At 36.3% G+C, this 20,166-nt stretch overlaps 1 protein-coding gene across 11 annotated transcripts in view; it reads right to left on the reverse strand.

The window, feature by feature from the left end:
- The window catches only part of PPP1R9A (protein phosphatase 1 regulatory subunit 9A), a 347,199-nt gene that overhangs the window by 50,131 nt on the left and 276,902 nt on the right, over positions 1 to 20,166 (reverse strand). For all 11 annotated transcript variants that reach the window (XM_027540128.1, XM_027540136.1, XM_027540135.1 and 8 more), the window contains 4 exons: positions 15,268 to 15,321; positions 12,460 to 12,689; positions 10,920 to 11,016; positions 9,804 to 9,975 (listed from right to left, as the gene is read on the reverse strand). In XM_027540128.1, the coding sequence (XP_027395929.1) occupies positions 9,804 to 9,975; positions 10,920 to 11,016; positions 12,460 to 12,689; positions 15,268 to 15,321 (553 nt within the window). The remainder of the gene's footprint in view (positions 1 to 9,803; positions 9,976 to 10,919; positions 11,017 to 12,459; positions 12,690 to 15,267; positions 15,322 to 20,166) is intronic.

Below are 20,166 nucleotides of genomic sequence, written 5' to 3' on the forward strand. Positions count from 1 at the left end.
TCTTCCAAACTATGTAACTATGACTCCATGGCGAACCACATTATAAAACAAAAGAAACATTTCAAAACACAGCTATCTTGTATAAGTTCCTTGAAAAGGAGTTATATTCCACATTTGGGTCAAAACTGTCTTTACTTCCAGAAGATCACAATCTACCTTATAGTTCAACTGGCTTTTGAATTTTACTCAAAAGCCAAAATAAAATAGGAAGCAGCTCACTTTTCTTAAAATTAACAGAAAATTACTAAGCTTAAGCTCATTCTGACAAAAATCACTTGCTTTCTATCAAAACAACTCTAGCTCTCTTCTAGCACTCATACATACCTCAGTATGACTGAAGGGTCTGGTGACTTCTGTGAACTTATGAAGATGCAGTGAGAAATATGAACCAAGGACAGCTGCCATTTTGCAACTCAATACCTCCTTTTGAATGCCTTGTTGATTTGGCAACAAAAGTCTATTACACGTAGACAGATGCAAAACTCGCACAAAACTAGACAGGCAATTTAAGTGCTTTGCTTTCTGGGTAAGAGAACAGATTTTGGCTTTAATTATATGCCAGGAAACAATCAATAAGTATTGATTTCTCACTCATTTGGCTTGTTCATTAAAATTTTCCACAGTGATTTACTGGGAATATTCAACCTTTAATTAGTGCAAATCAATAGTATTTCATGGTCAAAATTACTTACTGGGGATTAAAAGTTACTGAAAATAATTTGTTCAGGAAAAATGAAAATTGTGAAAGTATACCAAGAAATGATATCTATATGCACGATAAAGAAAGCTTGAATCTCGCTGAGAATTCTCCCCTGCCTCAGTTTAGAACTAAACAACACGGCAGCATGGAATAATCCTCCACTGCTCTGCGTCTCATGCTCTGGGACAGGGCACTCCTGATAACGGAGAACAAGCATGCACTTTCCTTTTACTATCTTGCCATTTCATGAATTCTGACTTTAATTATGGCTTTAACTTTTGTTTAATATTCTGGATTCCAGTGCTCAAAGTGAATGTTTAGTGTACTCTCAGACTCCATCAGGAAATAAATCAGATGTGGTGATAAGAGTCTGGCCTGGCCTAGAATCCACAGGTATCAGTAAAGAGCTGCTAACAATGAGGACTCGGGGAAAAGCAGAAAAGACAAAGACAACACAAGGTTACAGCCTCAGCAAAAAATGATTTTCTGGAGGAGTCCAAAGTCTAAGAACTTTCTTATCAATATAAATGTATGGCTGATGCTGACTTTTTCTTTTCCCTTAAAAATCTTAAACTAGTATTTATTTTAAGCCTAAAAAATCCTTTGTGGTTTTTCTCATTCTCATCTTTTAATTATGCTACTTAATTTTTTTATATTTAAAAATATTTTATTTAAGCAAAAAAGTATACCATCTATATAAGTCATATAGAGATAGGAGAGGGAACAAGACACTTACGTACCTACTATTGAGTCTAAGAAATAAAATTACTACTTCTGAAGCCCTCTCTATGCCCTGTTTCTAGTGGTAATCCTTGGTTTTTTTTCTCCTAGTTATTCCACAAAAGTATCTCTAAAGAATATATTGATTAATTTTGCTTGTTTTTTAAACTTTACATACATGGTAATGAACTGTATATAATATTCTTCAAATCATTTTCCTTTTTGTCTGCTCAATATTATGTTCAAAGGTTTGGATTAATTATCTTTTAACTGTACCTATCATGAATGATGTTGCTGTGCATTTTTGAACATGTCTCCTGGCACACAGCAAGAATTTCTGGAGAACACTCATTTACACACAGAAGTGAACATTCTGGGCTATAAAATTTGCATGTATTCCATTTTATTAGATAATTCAAATTGTTTTAACAAAATAGTTGTATGAGTTCTCCTTTTTTCCCCTACATACTAGCTATCACATATTACCGTGAAACTTTATCTTTGTCAATCATTTTATTCTTATTAATAAGGTTGAACATTTATGTTCACCAACCTTTGAGTTTCTTCTTTTGTGAACAGATTGCTTACATGTTTTGTCCATTTTTCTATTATGTTAGTTGTGTTTTTTTATGATTGGGTAAGTTTTAAGTATATTGTGTTATTGGTATAACAATAACCATCTTTTTTCTTAGTTACATGGGCTATAAATAGCCTCTCTCAATTTTTGGCTTCTAAGTTTTCCTAGTGTCTTTTCATAATCAGATTTTCTTAATATTATTGTGCTCAAATTTATCAAATTTTGCTTATGATTTGGAAATTTTTGTATTAAATAAGATATTACATGAGCATTCTCCTACATTTTCTTCTAAAAGTTTTAAATGCTGCCTTTCATTGTCGAGACTTTAATCCATTTGAAATCTATTTCATGAATGGTATGAGATCAGATTCAATTTCAGTTTTCTCTTGAGTGGTCAATTTTTCCAGCTATCTGTTGGTCCATCCTTTCCCCACTAAACTGTCATGTCTGCTTTGTATTACTCTCAAACTAACATGAATGGACCAGCCTGTTTCTGGACTCTGTTCTGCTGAACTGGTCTACTTGTCAGTTGCTGAGATTACACCACACTGTCTTAATACTGTTGCTTTACAATGAATCTCAGCAACTGAAAGAACAAGTTCCCTCACCTTGGTATTCTTCAGGAATATCTTGATTATTCTGGGCAACAAGTTGTTTGTCCACCTACATTTTAGAAACAACCTGTCAAGTTCCGAAAAATCACCTGTTCAAATTCTGATGGAAACTGCAGAGAAATATATAGATTAGTTTGGCATAATGTCATTTTTTCAATATTGAGCCTTCCTATCTCTTTTGATTCATACAGGTCTTCTTGAATGTCTTTTCATGGATCTCGAGTTTATTCTGTTAAATTCACACTGGATACCTTATATTTTTTTGTTGCTATCATAAATGGTAGCTTGTAAAAGAATGTTAAGCTCAGTAATTCTGATGATCTGAAGACTCTTAAGGTTTTCTTATGTATTTAATTTTATTACTGGTGAATAACGGTAACGTTGCTTCTTTTCATTCCTTGTATCTTTTCTCTCTTATCTCTTATCTTGTCTACTTCTTGATAGGACCTCTAGGACAACATTGAGTAGATGTGTAATAAAGAGTTATGGTGAAATGTTAAAAGTAGTCTTCATTTTAAAGGGATTTCTTGATTTTAACATTTCACCACCAAACATGATAACTGACAAAGACTTGTTACCCTCATATAACAAGAAAGTTCATATGTATTTCTAGTTTAAGAAACTTTTTATCATGAATAAGTGCTCAACTTTATTTAGTGTTTGTCTTCATCTAATAAGATGATCATATACATTTGTCTTCTAGTTAATGTGTGAATTATATGAGCTTTCTAATATTAAACGAACTTTGTCTTTCTTACATAGACACAGGTGGTCATGATAATGTATATGAAGATCTTCAAAATGTATTTCTAGATTCAACATTTATCTTTGTGAACAAGTAGTTTGTTTTAAATAAAGAGAATTCTGACCAGCTAATGGGTGTTCACTCTGCTCATCTGAAAATACAGGAAGAACTCTATTCCGGAACACAACTGTGTTAGTTTAAACTGCTTAAACCTGTATTAACCCCGTATCCAACCTAACTATCAACTACACAGATATATACTACATTAGCTATACAAAAAGATATACTCACGGCATTTACCAGGGATTATAAACTTTAACCCTCTATAAAAAGCTCACTAAGAATGACACTTGTATAGAAAGAATGCTTTTTAAAGAAAAACAAATCTCCAACTCTTTGAGAATATTTATGAAATCTTTACTCAGTAATGCAGGTCACACTCCAATTATGGAAGATATTTTTTATGCTTAACTGTGGTAGGGACTTGTTCTCAAACAAAACAAGTCATGACTTTACATGGAAACAACACATGGATTATTGTTAATAAAATGAATCCTGGTAATAAAACTTGTCCATTCGATTTCAAATATTGGTTATAAGATATAGCCACTGATTCTTTCATGTTTAGAAATTCTTTGTCATTATTCAAAAAATTGTTTTGAATCATGAAAATAAACTTATTTACAAACAAAACCCCCACAACAGTTGAATGGGAACGTCTTAATGAATAGTCAATCCATCTTCTCCAGCAAATATTCTAAATTTTATTACAGGTATTCACACAAAAAAAGAATAAAGTTAATATAGGAAAAAATAAATAAGAAAAGAAATTCCCATTTGATTAATCCAAAAGAAGGCAAGAAAGTAGATAAAAAGAACAAAGATTTACAAACAGTAAGATGTTAAATTTAAACTTATTATTATCAATCAATAAATAGCAACTTTCTAAAGTTGAGAAAAAAATTTAAACATAAGATCGAGACTTTAATAAAAATAGGCAACCATCCATTGCTTACAAAAGACAGACAATTTGTAATAAAAGAATGGAAAAAGACATCTCACAGACACTAAAAGAAAGATAACATAGCCCTTCAAATATCAAAATCAATAATAAGGTCAATTACTAGAAATAAAGAGGGACATTTCCTAATGATCAGAGGTCAATCTACTAACAGTTGTTTACTTTCCTTTGCTCTTCTTGATAAAGACTTTATTTAAATATGAGTGAATTATCAAAAAATGATTCAATTCAGAAAAATCAGATTCAGTGCAAACCAATAAGCTAACAACTGGGTCACAACAAGCAAGGATAGGGCCAATGATCAAAGAACTGGCTTGTGTGAATACCTAAGCAGGCTCAGAGTTCTACTGACATGTCCATAAGTCCCAGGTCTTCAACTTACTGAGTTCAGGATTCAAATGTAGACCACTATCTTAGAGATCTACTTTTAAGAAATCTTGGGCCTTAATGCCAACAGCCAAACCATTTTGTGGAAAAAGACTAAGGGAAAGCAGAAACAGCAGGAAGGTATTATTTTCTCTAAGTTATTCTTAAATAACCTAAAAGGTAGCTAAGAAATATTTGTATTTTTAAAGATGTCAGAATTGACTAATTAATTCCAGCCACAGTCTATTACGAAAGTGCCTTCTCTGGTGACTTAGATGGTAAAGAATCCGCCTGCTAGGCGGGAGACCTGGCTTTGATCCCTGGGTTGGGAAGATACCCTGGAGGAGGGCATGGCAACTCCCAGTCCAGTATTCTTGCCTGGAAAATCCCCACGGACAGAGAAACCTGGCGCACTACAGTAGATGGGGTTACAAAGAGTCGGACGTGACTGAACGACGAAGCACAAGACTTTCCTATAATCTGCTATCTTGCAATTTAAGTCATTTTCTTCTTGCACAGTTTTCCTTAGAGTTAAGAAATAGAAAGTAACTAAAGGAACTAAGGATAAAATGCTTTATATATAATATTCCATGTTCATACTTTGGAGAAGATAACATTCAGTGTTATTTAACCAGTGGTCTACTGGCTGAGTAGATGGGTATGAAATAAAACAAGTATTTGGTAGTAATGCCCAAAATTCAAAGGGATCCTTGAATCACACTTACAAACCTACTAGTGACCCAGTTCCTGTTATGCCTCAATGCTATTAACGGTATTGCTTTGGATTTTCTGACTTCTTATGATTTCAGCCTTTTCTGAAGGCAGAGTTCCCATCAGTTGTCTAAGAGAAGCAGCGGATTCCAAAAAAGCAGTACAGTTCAGCTGCGTAGTTAAGAACATGGGCTGTAGAGCTGGATGAGAACTGCTCTCCTGCTCACTGAGCATGTATGCTGTATCCTTCATCACTCAGTCATGTTCGACTCTTTGTGACCCCCATGGACTGCAGCCCACCAGGCTCCTCTGTCCATGGGGATTCTCCAGGCAAGCATACTGGAGTAGGTTGCCATGCCCTCCTCCAGGGGATCTTCCCTACCCAGGGATTGAACTAAGGTCTCTCTCATTGTAGGCAGATTCTTTACTGTCTGAACCACCACAGTGAGCCAGGGCAGACGGCTTAATTTCTTCACCTACGGTTTCTGATCTGTAAAATGGGATGACAGCAATACTATTCTTAGGGTTGTTGTGAGAATTAAGTGAATTATTCTGAGTTACTTAAAACACTGCCTGCCCTGTAGAACTGCCCTGTAGAACTATTGCGTTGTTTCCCATAAATATTTTTTTAAGTGAAGTATAGTTGATTTACAATATTGTGTTAGAAAGTATTGCTTGTTATCATTATTGTTGACTTTGCAAATGTTATCTTTTTCCATTAATAGAGTTTTTAATTTCTAAGAAAAAATAAAACTGTTAATGGTCACAATGCTTACATAATTAAGTATAAACTGTTCTTCATGCACCCAAAGCCTACTTTTACTCCAAAAATACCCTACGACACACCTTGAACGTAAGGTCCCACCTTTAACATAAGGTTTCTGAATCAGGAAAAATTATTCTAATTTTATTCACTTTTTTCCCATCTTAAACCTCCCTCTCCATCTCTTAAAATGTTCATATTATCTATTCATTTCATATCCACCCTTCCCTGGTGGCTCAGTAATTAAAGAATCTGCCTGCAATGCAGGAGACCTGGGTTTGATCCCTGAGGAGAAAGAAATGGCAACCCACTCCTGCATTCTTGCTTGGAGAAGTTCATGGACAGAGGAGTCATGGGGTTATAAGAGTTGGACACGACTTAGCAACTAAACCAACCAAAACCTTCTTCTGCCCCATCTGGAATACCTGGAGGCTCAATAAGAGCATGCTATTTAAGTGAGTTTTTTTAGGGAATTTAATCAAACTACAACTACAACTCTTCCTTCTACCAGGATCTCTCTAACAAGCCTGTTCTCTGCGCTTTTCCTAATCCTGACTTGAACATCTGGGTGGCCACAGACATTTCTCGTCACTTCAAGGCCTCTGGATACAAACTGGAGAACTCGTATATAGACCAGCATTACTCAGACACTAAGAAATTACAAACATGAAACCTGGCAGCAGGACAAAACTGTCATTTTTCACAGCCTGAGACACATGTAAACTAGTACCTGCCAGGCATGCTGGTGTAAACTAGAAGTGCTTGAGTCTGTTGTGTCTCTTGGTGAAAAAAACAAAATAAAGAACTGTTATACTTGCTTCATGTACTTCAAGAAAAAAGTATCAAACTGTATTAAATAATACGTTTGTATACATAATCTGCCAACTCTTTTTTTTTTGCTACATGGTGCAGCTTGTGGGAAGCTTAGTTCCCAGACCAGGGATTGAATCTGGGACCCTTGTCAGTGAGTGTGAAGAGTCCTAACCACTGGACTGGCAGGAAATTCCCAATATGTCCACATTTTAATAAGATATTTCAGTAGGCTTAGTTTATAGAAAAAGCCATATGTATGATGTTTGAATAGAAATTTAACTGTGGTAAATTTCAGCATGATTTTAAAAATGGTTTTATCACTCTAAATATGTACAATAATTTAATGAAAGAGTCACACAATTAATCCATCCACAGTTGGGAAGCTTGTTCCTAAAAAAGGATGAGTTCTTGAGAACAAGTGACTGCTTACATGCTCTTTCTTTCCTCCTCTTGCTTTTCTGCCTCCTTCACCCTCTCTTTCCTTTTCTTTCACTATTTCATTCCAACACGGTTTTTCTCTGACCTGTAATTGATAATCCTTTTGCTTCACTGAGCTGACTCAGACCCAAAAAGATGCTAAAGCACTCATTCTATCAATAAGACTCCAGTGCTTAGAAAACAAATCAGAGCTGGACAGTCTACAGGAGGTGAGGAGACAAAGCCCTGCACCTCAAGGGTGAAAACTAGCAGAACCGACCTCCAGTGCTGTATCTGTCCTGGGGCAAAAAGGTGTGTGCTTGGAGGTGGGGTGGTAATTAAATGCCAAATGACCTGTGTTTGGTCCGCTGCTTTACTTCCTTTTCTAAACCTGGACGACTTCAGTGTTCCCTAGCAACAGAAGCAAAGGATCAATTTAGAAAAGTGCTTTCCAGAGCATTCCTATCTAGCTACTGACCAAGCCATTTTAGTTTATGTGATCAAGCAATTGAAATTCAAGGAGATTTATCGCTGACTGTCCTCGGCAGCAAAACTGGAAGAGGACCGTTTGATATGTATGCTGCTAATGTCTGAGATGACTGATTCCACCTCTACCGCACAAGCACGAATTGGTTTCAGGGAGAATTAGTAGTCTCTGCATTTCACCGGGAACCGACAGTGTTGCTAGGGAAACTGATAATTATGTGGCAAAATGGAGGGTGTAGGATAGAAGAAAAAGAAGAAACGTAAGATTCTAAAGAAATGTAAGGTTCTGATCCAAATCAACATATTAACAATAAAGTATGTTGATCTTCTGTAGTCATATAATTTAATAAATACTGTTAATTATATGTTTGACAAGATACTGATTTCTGAACTAAAAGAAATGAATCAGACGTTGCAAAGTCACTGGTTACTGATAATATTTTGTGTATGGCACAGCAGGAATATATACTTATTATAAAAACTACAGTGAATCTGAAGAATTAAAATATTCAAAAAAGTGGGAAAAAACACACTGATTTGATTTCCATTTTTTAAGAAAATCAGCTTACAGAGTTCCAGATAAAAAATTGTAACTCTATAATGCTCTAATAAAATTTCTTTTTTCGTCTCAAACACTGTTTAGGGGGGAGAAGAAAGAAGTGTTGCTATTTTTATATTATGCATAGTAAAAAAAAACCAGCCTAGAGAAGTTGAATGACCTTCCCGAAGTCACACACTTCTTCAGTTAGTGGTAATGTTGGTGCGAAACACTTTTCTTTCACCACTGGGAGGCATTATTTACAGACTATGTCATAGTAAGGGAAAACACAGCAAATGGATGTAAACTTAGTGAAGAGACTCAAATCTCTAAATATTACTTCGATTTTAAATGAAAATTTCCAATACTTTCATTTTTAACAGCTAAGAGTTTAGTTCTGAAAGTTAATGATATGATATTAACACTTGCTTATCCAGAAAATCTCCCTGGAGACATTGTAATATGTGTGAAAGGGCATCAGAGAATCACACAGCTCATCAGTGACCTCAGTTTTACTGCATGTCAAACCACTGCTTGTGAGTTGTCAGTCCCTTCCTGACAATGCTACGGCATGACATTCTTTTATTTTCACTCTTTCTAACGTCCACTAGGTAGAAATTTTAAGAGATGAAATTGAAAGTTGTATGTCTTCCTATGTATTCATGTTAATAAATTCTTAACACATTTTTAAATTTATAAATATACTACACATATTAAAGCATTCACATTCTTATACACGCAATCCATGTACAGGTGCGCTGGGGGAAGAAAATAAGTGATTCATTTATGGTTGGTATATGAACAAAGACCATTTCCTTTATTAATAGGAAATGTTTCTAGTGTTTTGGTCTGATTTGGTCTTCGACAGGAAAGAATGAGACATATATACAAGTCATCAAGGTAAAAGCAGAAAACTATACAGAACTTCTTAACTCAATGAATTCTAAATGATGGAAGTGGGCAGTCAGCCTTCTGATGTTATGAAAAAGATCTTCATTCTAGGGACTAAAAAATCATAATCCTTAAGTAGTAACTCACCCTAGATGGGATAAACTATCAGTTTACGGCAGTTCATTAAGCGTATCAAGTTTATGTGGTTTAAAATTAGTATCTGGCTTGTCAAACTTGAAATTTTGTTGTTTTTTTTACTTCAAAGATTTATTTTTGATAAAACAAGAGCAAAATGATAGGTTACTATTTTGATAAGCCCTTTCTTCTTTCCCAAAGCAGGAAAGCTTTTGCACCTTTTAAATCTCTGAGTAAAACAAAGAAGAATGTAAGGCCACATTTTACAGTCATTAAAAACCATTTTTATGGTTAGGTTGAACAAACCTTGACTTAGGCCATCTTGACAAGATGTCTGCTTGATATCCAAGTTCTCCAAGGTATCTCCTTTAGAGACCTCACCAAGAGATGTCCTTCTCTCAAAGATATTGTTGTTGTTGTTAACTTGAGTCCCATTTTGCTTCAGTAGCCTGAACACCTCAGTTTCCAAATCTCTAATCTAAGAGAGAAGAAAAAAAAACCAATACACTCATGAAACCATAAACCAGCACTCTTCTCCAAGCACTAGGCAAAACTACCCTATTATTCTTTTTCTTTAATTTTATTAAAAGGTAGTTGATTTACAATATTGTGTTAAATTCTGCTGTAGAGCAAAGTGACTCAGTTTTATATATATATGTATATATACATGCACACATGTGTGTGTATATATATATTCTTTTCCACTATGATTTATCATGGGCTTCCCTGGTAGCTCAGTTGGCAAAGAATCCACCTGCAATGCAAGAGACTCAGGTTTGATCCCTGGGTCAGGAAAATCCCATTGAGAAGGAAATGGCAACCCAATCCGGTATTCTTGCCTGGAAAATCCCATGGAGAGAAGAATCTGGTGGACTCCAGTGTACGGGGTCACAAAGATAAATTCTATGATTTATCTTTTTATCATAGTCTATGATTTATCACAGAATATTGAGTATAGCTCCCTATCCAACCTATGCATAATAGTCTGCATCTGCTAATCCCAAATTCCCAGTCTTTTCATCACCTCCCCTTAGCAACCACAAGCCTGTTCTCTATGTCTGTAAGTCTTTTTTTATTTCATAGACATGTTCATTTTGGTAGTATTTTAGATTCCACGTGAGTGATATCATATGGTTTCGTCTTTGTCTTTCTGACTTATTTTGCTTAGTGTGAGAATCTGTAGGTCCATCCATGTTGCTGAGAATGGCATCATTTCATTCTTTTTAACGGTTGAGTACTATTCCACTGCATAAATGCACCGTATCTTCTTTACCCATTCATCTGTGACAGACGCTAGGCTGTCTCCGTGTCTTAGTGTCTGCAGTGAGTCGTCCTGACATGGACACAGGGGTGCGTGTGTCTTTTCGAGTTAAGCTCTGTCTGGCTATTCTGTCATTCAGTGGCTCTGTGCACAGGACTCACCCGCACTTGCAAGCCTTGAACTTCCACGAGATGAGCTTTCTCCAAATCTTCTATTTTCTTTCTTTCTGCTTCCTGTCTTTTGATGAAATCAAGTTCTCTTAAGGAGAAAATAATAGATCTCAGTGCATCAAATACTCAATAGATGAGGAAATACAAAAATTCTTATCTGAAGCAATGAGCCACACAGTGAAATAAGTAACTAGACAGCTATTTAAATAAATAAAACTCACTCACAGAGAAAAGGTATCTAGTAATAAAAGCAAATAAAATGTTTTAAAGATATACAAGGTAAATAAAAATGCTTTGATTCTGCTTACTGAGCTTTTCATTTGTAGCTCCTGATTCTGGAGCACCTGTTCATACTTGGATAGAAGCTACTGAACTAATGACCCACCTTGGTAATTTAGTGGAGATAATTACATGTTCAGTAGAAATAATTCCACATTTATAAAGTCATTTACCTAGTAAACTGATGGAATGGATGGTAAGAGTTTTTAAAATATAATTATTATAAGACTGCTTCTTAGAAATGACAATAGGCTGAATGGGCCAGAAACACAGAGGGGAAGCTGTCACTACACATCTAAGGATATCATGAGGACAAGGAGAAATATCAAATGTGGTAGAATTTATTATAAAATTATTACATGAAATAAGAGTTAGGAATACTTTTAATAAGAATTAAAATAGAGATGTATTGAATTCACAGTTGTAAGAAAAACTGCTTCCTTTTTAAGATACTTTTATAGCAATACCTTTTAAACATTAAAACCATTGTTTCCATGATAGGAAATAACAGATACCATGAATCTTACATATATGCTTGGCTTTTAAGGCTTGACAGGCAAGGCCAGAAGGGACACTAGAGTTACTTTCTAAGTAACTGATGAAAAAATATGGTAAGAATCTTCCTAGTCTCCCTGAAATTACACCAAGATCCAACAGATGGAAGCAAAGCAGCATTAGCTTGAAAATAGGTGTTGAAATTTAAAAGCCAAGTGTGGTGATGGTCTCTCACTGTAGTGAACCAAGGACCTTGTGATTCTCTCACAAGGAAAGGAAAGTAACAGGGCAAGGGGTCTTGTCAGTCAATATTTCCACTATCTGTAGTGGGAAAATTCTTTAGTTAACTGATTCTAAGAACAGAAACAGAAGGCCCCAGTTGCTGCTCTGAACGCACCATATCCAACAGTCATTTTGCATGACTTCAACTTGGCTTCCTGCTTCTAAATTACATACGTTTCAAAAGGACAGAGGTTCAAATGCTTTAACAGTTACAATAAATGATTAACCAACAGCAAAAACAAGAACAAAACAGGAAGTTGCCAAAAAATTATAGAAGAAACAAAATACAATCAACACATGAAACACTGATGTAAGAGATTTCTAAAACGTACTGTCTATTTATTATTTTAAGTATGCTCCTTAAAGGGATGACTCTGAGGTCATCTTTTCTTTTCCACTAGATACTACAAAACTACTGGATATAAGACTTCTTTAGATGCACACAAAAATCGTTACATCATTAGAAGCTGCTTACTTTTGTTGAAAATCCTTGATCAGTTTCTTTGCCTTGTTGTACTTCTTTTCCAAGGCCTGATACTGGCTTTGAGTCTCTTTGAGGTGCTCGTTCACTGTGTGGCATAATGTTTGGGCCTCAATCCAGTAGCTCTCCAACTTCATCATTCTTTCTTTATTCTCTTCTATATTCTGTTGAAGTTGAGTTTTTTCTAGTTCCCACCTCACTTTCTCATTTTCTGCAGCTTGCAGCTGGACAAAGCAAATGTCAAACCAAGGATATTTCTGGGTACTTTTATAGCAAACATCTCTCATACTTTTACAGCATATTTTAGAATAAATTCCATTATTACATATACTCAATCATGAAATACATTGAAATGAGAAGAGCAAGTATGATTTTCATTATTATAGAGATTATAAAACAGAAGCCTTGAAAAGTGAAATGGTTGTCCAATGTCACACATCTGATAAATGATAAAACATGGATCTGTTTCCAACTCCCAGGATCTTTCCAGAGCATACCATGCAGCGTATGAAATTCTCCAAGCAGTAAAAAATGTTTTAGAATTTGACTGATTCTATCCAATGAACTTCAACATGCTTTTAGAGTTGTTTTTAAAACATACAATTATATGTAAAATGTTAACTAAAAAAGGAGTGGGGAGACGGCAAGCTGGGAAGGAGAGGGGCAGAGCACAGTATGGCCAATGATTAAGAGGCAGACCCTGGAGTCATATAGTTTAGATTTGAATTCCAGCTCTGCCAACACTGGCCTTTAAACCTCGGACAAGTAACTGAAGTCTTCTAAGACTAAATTGTTATATGTAAAAGAGAACTGTGATATATCACATCAGCATGCTTGGAAAAGCTCCTTGGGGATAATAGTCTGATAAAAGTTATTTTTACTTTGTCTTAATCCCTTTTGACGATATTATCACATACTTTATTTCAACTGACTCATGAAAACAGTCTGTAGCTCATTATTTTGCTGACATTGTTCTGAGTTTCTAAAGCCGGATAAATGCCAATTTGCATAAAAGTATAAATGACAGTGTAAGTAAAAATATAAATTATTCCTGAACTAATTTAAGTCTCTCTGATGGAAAAGAAAGGCAGCTTCCTCTGGTTTCTGCTTTCCAGCAAGTTTAGGAACAGATAAGACCCTGGTCCAAATCCCTCATTTCTACGGAAATTCAAGACTGATCTCTTAGGTAAGGGATCAAAGGTCATTTATTGACACTAGCCATCTAACCTTTACACTAGTGCTGCATCCATTTCACGTGCCTCTGGTATAGTTTAAAAGAATGCAGAGTCATTACAAGCTATTAATATCAATTTTCAAAATCTGAAACATTCCAAAATCGCACAGCATTCGGCAAATGGAAATATACATATGTTTTTATATGTATTTTAAACTAAGTACATTGGCAAAACAGATTGCAAAGTAAAGTAGTCAGAACCATTTCAAAATTAGGAATTCTATTATCAACATGGATATAAAGAATAACAGTAAAGCAAGTTAATCTGTGGATATTAGCATAGGTAATAGAATGTTGGCACAGCCAATATAATTTTGAAAAAAAAATACTCATTTATAGATTTTTCTAAATTAAATACCTAACACATAAGCCTTGTTAAAGCACTTGCAATCAGAGGGCAATCTTTTTCCCCCAACTGTAACCCAACAATTAAAAATCTTCTATTCTTCCATTCTATGCCAAGAAACAATAGAAATTTAAAACAGGACTGGGTTTTTACCTGCACCTTTTATTAAGCAGTGTTTTGTGTTCAAGTTGCTTATTTACCAATCTCTACTAATTTAAAAATTATTATTCACAGAGCTTGGCTGAAACCATGAATGATGTATAGACATGTTTTGACTAAAGAACTACAGAGTTATTAGCTGAAAATACCATTTACCTAAAATAGCCTTGCTAATTTATCTCCATTTAAAACACATGGAAAAAACAAAACAAGTGTATATACTGTGAACAGGGAAACGGACTATTAGTGGTGTGGGAGGAATTATGTCTCAATTATTAGAAGACCATAAAAAAAAACATTAACTGTGTTTTTAAAGTAATTCAAAAGATATTTTAAAATCTTTGAGACTACATATTTGATAAAACTAGACACAGTTCAAGAAACTGAAACTTACCTTATAATTTACCAATTAAAAATGCCCTTTTGAACTTTGCATTATTTCATATATAAACTAAAAATATATACTCCTTTTATCAAGACCTGTTTTTTCCCACAAATTTAAATGACATGAACTAAACTTGTCTAAAGATTTCTGGTAGCATCTGGAACCTAAAATAAATTATTCATATATTAATTAAATTTCACAGTATTTCATTACTAGAAATTTGAATTTTTCTTTATGAAACCTAATTAATGTGCTATGTTAATAAAAATACATTATTTCTGGTAAGCTAAAAATAAATAAAATGATTATATTTATTTAAAATAAAATAAAAGAGAAAGAGATACAGTATAACAGCTTGTGCTTAAGGATTAGTGGTCAAAATGTAGTTTGAATGCTTGAACTATTATAAACATTTACTTCTTGAGAAAGTTCAGAGGGAATTGGCCACATAGGTGCAAATATGCAAATATGTAATTTTAAAATCCTGTGCTATTTTCAGAGGGGTGCTGACCCCCTAAGGGTGTGCACTGTTAGGTTTTCCCACTAACAGTGGGAACGAATCTCTCATTTGTGTTCTTCTAAATGTACACAAACAAAGCATTTAGTGCTTGGGTTGAATTTATTCATAGCATCTGGAGTTTAGAAAGTACAATTCAAACACCATGTATTGCTGCTTACCTTGGTCTTCAATTTTTGAATCTCTGCTTCTGTAACTGCATGTTTGATTTGCAACTGAAAATGGAAAAGAAAGGAAAAAAATCTGAACTAAGCGTATCTATATTTTTCTACATTTTTAAAGCCTTAGCAGCTGGCAGAATACCTTATTATATAGCTGAAGGGCTAGGAAAATGCTACGGTGCAGCAGGTTGTAAATTAAAATGTCTAGTGTGTAAAATGACTCTCTAGGTGCGAACTAATTAAACACAGGGTTTATGGTCCACGCTCCCTAACATCAGATTAGGTTATGAATTTAATTGCTCAGGGACCAAAGAGAAGGAAACACATTTTCCTGCCCTCCTTGCAGCTCTTCCTTTGTGATTTGAGTGTCAAGGAATTGTTTCCTTGCGGTCTTGAGGACTGAACAGCTTCAGCAGGCAGACGGGCAGTGGGAAGCTTCGATTCCAAATCTGGAAGGAAGGCGGCGCTGTGGTTCCGCGAGTGGCACGCATTTTAGCTTAGCAGCTCTTTTACAGCTCGGGCTGCGGCTGCAAAGCTGAAGAGGACGATGCAGGTCGGCGACAAGATGTGTAATTTCCTTTTTACATTGCAGGTAAAAGTACAGATCTAGATGTCCATCCTTTAAGTCATTTACTCATACTGAGGGCCTGGACCCTCCAAAGCTTCAGCTGCGGTTGATTCTCTCTAGAGCCACCATTTAGATTTGTTTTGCTTCTCCCTTCCCCCCACTTTGCTTTCTTTGTAAAGGAAGAAAAATGAAGGAAACAATCACTCTTTAAGGAATAAAAAAAAAAAAAAATTATGGAAAACAATTTCTAGGTTGGAAATCACTTTTCTAAAATGCTTGGAGGCAGATGTTTTTGGAATTCAGAGTTCTTCCAATTTCAGAAACTTAGTAAGATGCATTTTCCATAAATTGCTGACTGCCCACAGCAGGGTCTGTGGAGGTGCTTTATAATCAAATAAATACATGAATATCTTTGCCACCAAACATGTGAATATTGTGACTAAGTGAGGTACATAAAGACTGTAAATAGTAGCCTATCAATTTTGGTCAGATTTACTACCGTCTGCTACAAAATTATTTTAAAATAATCTTTTCAGAGCATTTTGAATTTAGGATTATACAGAGGGACCTGTAATCTTCCCATATAACCGTAATCAAATAAGTCTAAGGTTTTCTTATCAGAAAGATAGCTAATGAAAAGACAGAAATGTGAACCTTTGGAGATCACACCACCTCACAAACCTCAGCCCTCTCTCTGGTTTGTAATCTTAATTTCCTTGGTTTTTGCCTGACCACTAGGGACGTATGGGAAGGATGAAGAGGGAAAGAAGTTAGAATCCAGGGTTAGATGCTGATGAATAAGAGCCCAGAAACGGAGAGTCCCAAGTTCCTTATAAAATTCCCCTTCCGTGATGCTCTCAGGTCTCGTTCGAGGTTTAAGTCTCTGTGGGCTACAAAGCTGCATCTCTGCTCCTGCTCCTGTGGGGTGACCCTGAAACTTTTACATCTGATTCTGCCCTGCTCGCTCATTTCACTCTCCTGCTTTCGGCGCGGTTGCCCTTGCAGTCTTGCCTATGCGGCTGTGGCTCCTTTCACCCTCTCCGTTCCCAGGGGCTTCTGCACTCCACAGTCCCGAGGGGCAAGTACTCTTAGTCAGCCAAGACTAAGAAAGGATGATTTAAAGGACTAAAATACGATGACTCCAACTCTGCTTCTTAGATAAAAGTCCTAAATGCTGTAAAATGTTGCACCTGAAATAAAACCAACTCCTCTAGTTCTAGTTGAAGAGTAGCAAGAAATCAAGAGCAGATTTTATGATGAATGCTGCAACTATCAGCAAGTGCCGTATTTTATTTTCTCAGCGGTTAACTCCCTGTAGGGTAACCAATTATATTGCAATACAATGTGTTAGGACTTTGGATTTTCTTTGTTCAAATTACCATGTTCTGTAGCAAGCTACAGCTCTGGGCCCCAGTTTCCAATATGCAAAATGAGAGGGCAGGATGGGAAGACCACCACAGCCTCTGCAAGTACTACAGGTGTGACGTTTTACGAAATGAAGACCCTGGAGGTGACTGTCATGGTTGCAGAGTGGAGAAACTCATCCCACGCCAGCATTTTCATTCCTAGGAATGCATACGCTGGATTAATCAAGTGACATGTGGGACAAACCAAGGGGAAACTGTGAAACAGCCAGGCTGATTTTCAGTTATCCTACCCCTCCCATCTCACCGAAACAGATGACAGAAGAGAACTGAACTCATAAAGCAGCAAGGTGAGAACACTGATAAAAGCTTAGAGTGTTTGTTACTCGGTACAGCCCAGTCCTTTAGCTATAGGAAAGCAGAACGAGGTCTGTAAATTCAGACGTTATTCAGAAGATGGACAAAAGTTTTAGTGCAAGGCTTCCCTAATACTAATACAGCCTAAAATGATAGATATGTAATTATTATGTAATTATTTTAATCCCCCATGCACCTTAACACAATGTCTAGAAATCCACCACTATTAAAAGGAAAAGCATTAAAAATAAACTGAACTTTTTCATTTTATATAGGAAGAAACTGTGTTTCAGTAGCTTAAGCTGCAGAGCTAATAAGTATCAAAGCCAAGTTTTATAAATTCCAGTCCATAGTCCTTTCTGCTAGCTCCAAATTTCTTACATTTGTAGCATCCTTTCCCTTTTGTTATGTCCTCCTTCCTCACTGCGAATGGATCTGTGAGGGAGGTAGGACAGGCACTGTTAACCTCACTGTTCAGACAGGCAAAGAGGCTCAGAGAAGTTACATGGGCTCTTCAAGTTCCCAGCAGAAGCGGGTGGTGGAGAGGAAACTATCCCAGGTCTGACTGCACCTACTCCGTTCCTCCCTTCCTCTGTACCTCATCGGAACCAGCTTTGGACACACTTTTCATCTGATCATCATGGAAACGCTGAGGCATGTGTGATCACTGTCACCTCTCAGGGAAGAAGGTAAGATTCCACCTGGAAACCATGAGTCACTTCCGGGGTCTGAGTATTCTCATACTACGTACAACATGGTGTTCAATCATTTGCTTTTAGTCACTGAACTTAGAAATTTCTCAGGCATTATTCAACCTGCATTTACTGAATGAGACTATGTGCCAGACGCTGTGCTAGTCACTGAGGATACATGAGCGCTACACAGAATCTACCTTTGAAACACTTACTTCGAGGAGAGTAATAAATACCACCTCCTGAAAGAAGTTTCCAGATGCATGAGAAAAACTCAGGAACTTCGGATGACCTGCGGCTTTGGCCTATGTCTCATATCTCCAAACTTGGACCCTTGCCTCCCAGGCAAAGTGGGCAACAGTGGGGGGCTGGGATACCTCCGTTTCATGAGGAAGACGAAACTGCTTTTCAAAGAGGTACAGTGACTTGAAACAAGAAGCACAGTGCATACCAAATTGAATTTTCTTGTTCTAAAGCAGTTCTCCTTCCACGTTTAATAGCCTTTCCAAAGTACAAGTATAAGGGTTTGCAGACAACAGCTGGCTGCAGGGAGCAGGGTCTACATAACTGCTTAATAGACACAGAACCTGAAATACCTTTTGGAACTTTTAGAACTTCAGAGAATATAGGTTTGGAGAGACGACTTGGGAAGAGAGGATATAAAGAAAAAGAAAAAGTTAAGGACTGCAGGTCAATGTCTATAAGGCCAATGTCTTTCATCTTTTCTGTCCTCTTGAACATGAATACCATCGATATCCACCCCAGGATTACAGTACAAATAAACACATGCACTCTTACAAAGAACAGCAGCTCTCATGTAACATTCTGCGGGTATACCTGCTGTGTTTATTTTCTGTTTATTTCTTTCAAAAAGATGAATACAGAACATGTACTCATATCACTGAATTAATATATCCAAATATAACTGCACAGGAAACAGAAACATTTTTATGCATAAACATTATAAGACTGAACTTCTGCATTCTTTACTTATCTTGTACAGGCACGTAAATCATTTTTTCTCTAAAAAGGAAATATGTTATCTTTGCAGGAAATATTTTAAGAGCTCTCTAGTACTGGAGATTTTACATCCTCTGTTCTTATTTTGGTGGTGGTGGTATGTGTGCTCAGTCCGACTTTCTGTGATCCCATGAACTTTGTGACCCTCCTCCCGCCGCCCCCGCCCAGGCTCCTCTGTCCATGGGATTCTTAGGCGAGAATACAGGAGTGGGTTGCCATTTTCTACTCCAGGGGATACTCCCGACCTATGTCTCCCAACCGGTGTCTCCCAAGTCTCCTGCATTAGCAGGCCAATTCTTTACAACTAAGCCACCTGGGAAGCTCGTTCTTACAAGGGCAAAATAATAACTGATATTTGCATACAACTTTATGCAGTGGTTTCAGCATTGAAATCAGAATTCTTACAATTATATCTGTGATCATGTGATTGCAGTCTGTCTTACCCATGATAGCTTAAGTTCTAGAAAAGAAGAAATCAGGGCTGCTCTTGCCTGTATTTGGTGCCATTAAAATTAAGCTAGGCTATATTTCTTTACAATTTCTGCTCAAAGGTTTATAAATGGTACCTATCTTTACATTTACATAGAAGAACACTCAGGGAATAGACTATGCAAAACTAGTTGAAATCAGCTGATTGAATGCTGTCATAACCTAATTTGAATGGCAACACTAATTGCAGTATATGCAGCATAGAGTGACACAGTCCACCAAGTCACTCTCTAAGTGACTCATAAACTGGTTATTCATGGGGATGGTGCTGGATGTAGGTGACGGCCTATAATTACAGTTCCTTTTAAAATAAATACCTGTTTATTGTTAAGTACATAACAATGTTTTACCTTCTTGACATATTAATGGACAGTTCCATAAAGGTAACTTTATTATCTAATGCATTAAT

This window comes from Bos indicus x Bos taurus, chromosome 4 (assembly GCF_003369695.1).
Source record: "Bos indicus x Bos taurus breed Angus x Brahman F1 hybrid chromosome 4, Bos_hybrid_MaternalHap_v2.0, whole genome shotgun sequence".
Classification (NCBI taxonomy): domain Eukaryota; kingdom Metazoa; phylum Chordata; class Mammalia; order Artiodactyla; family Bovidae; genus Bos; species Bos indicus x Bos taurus.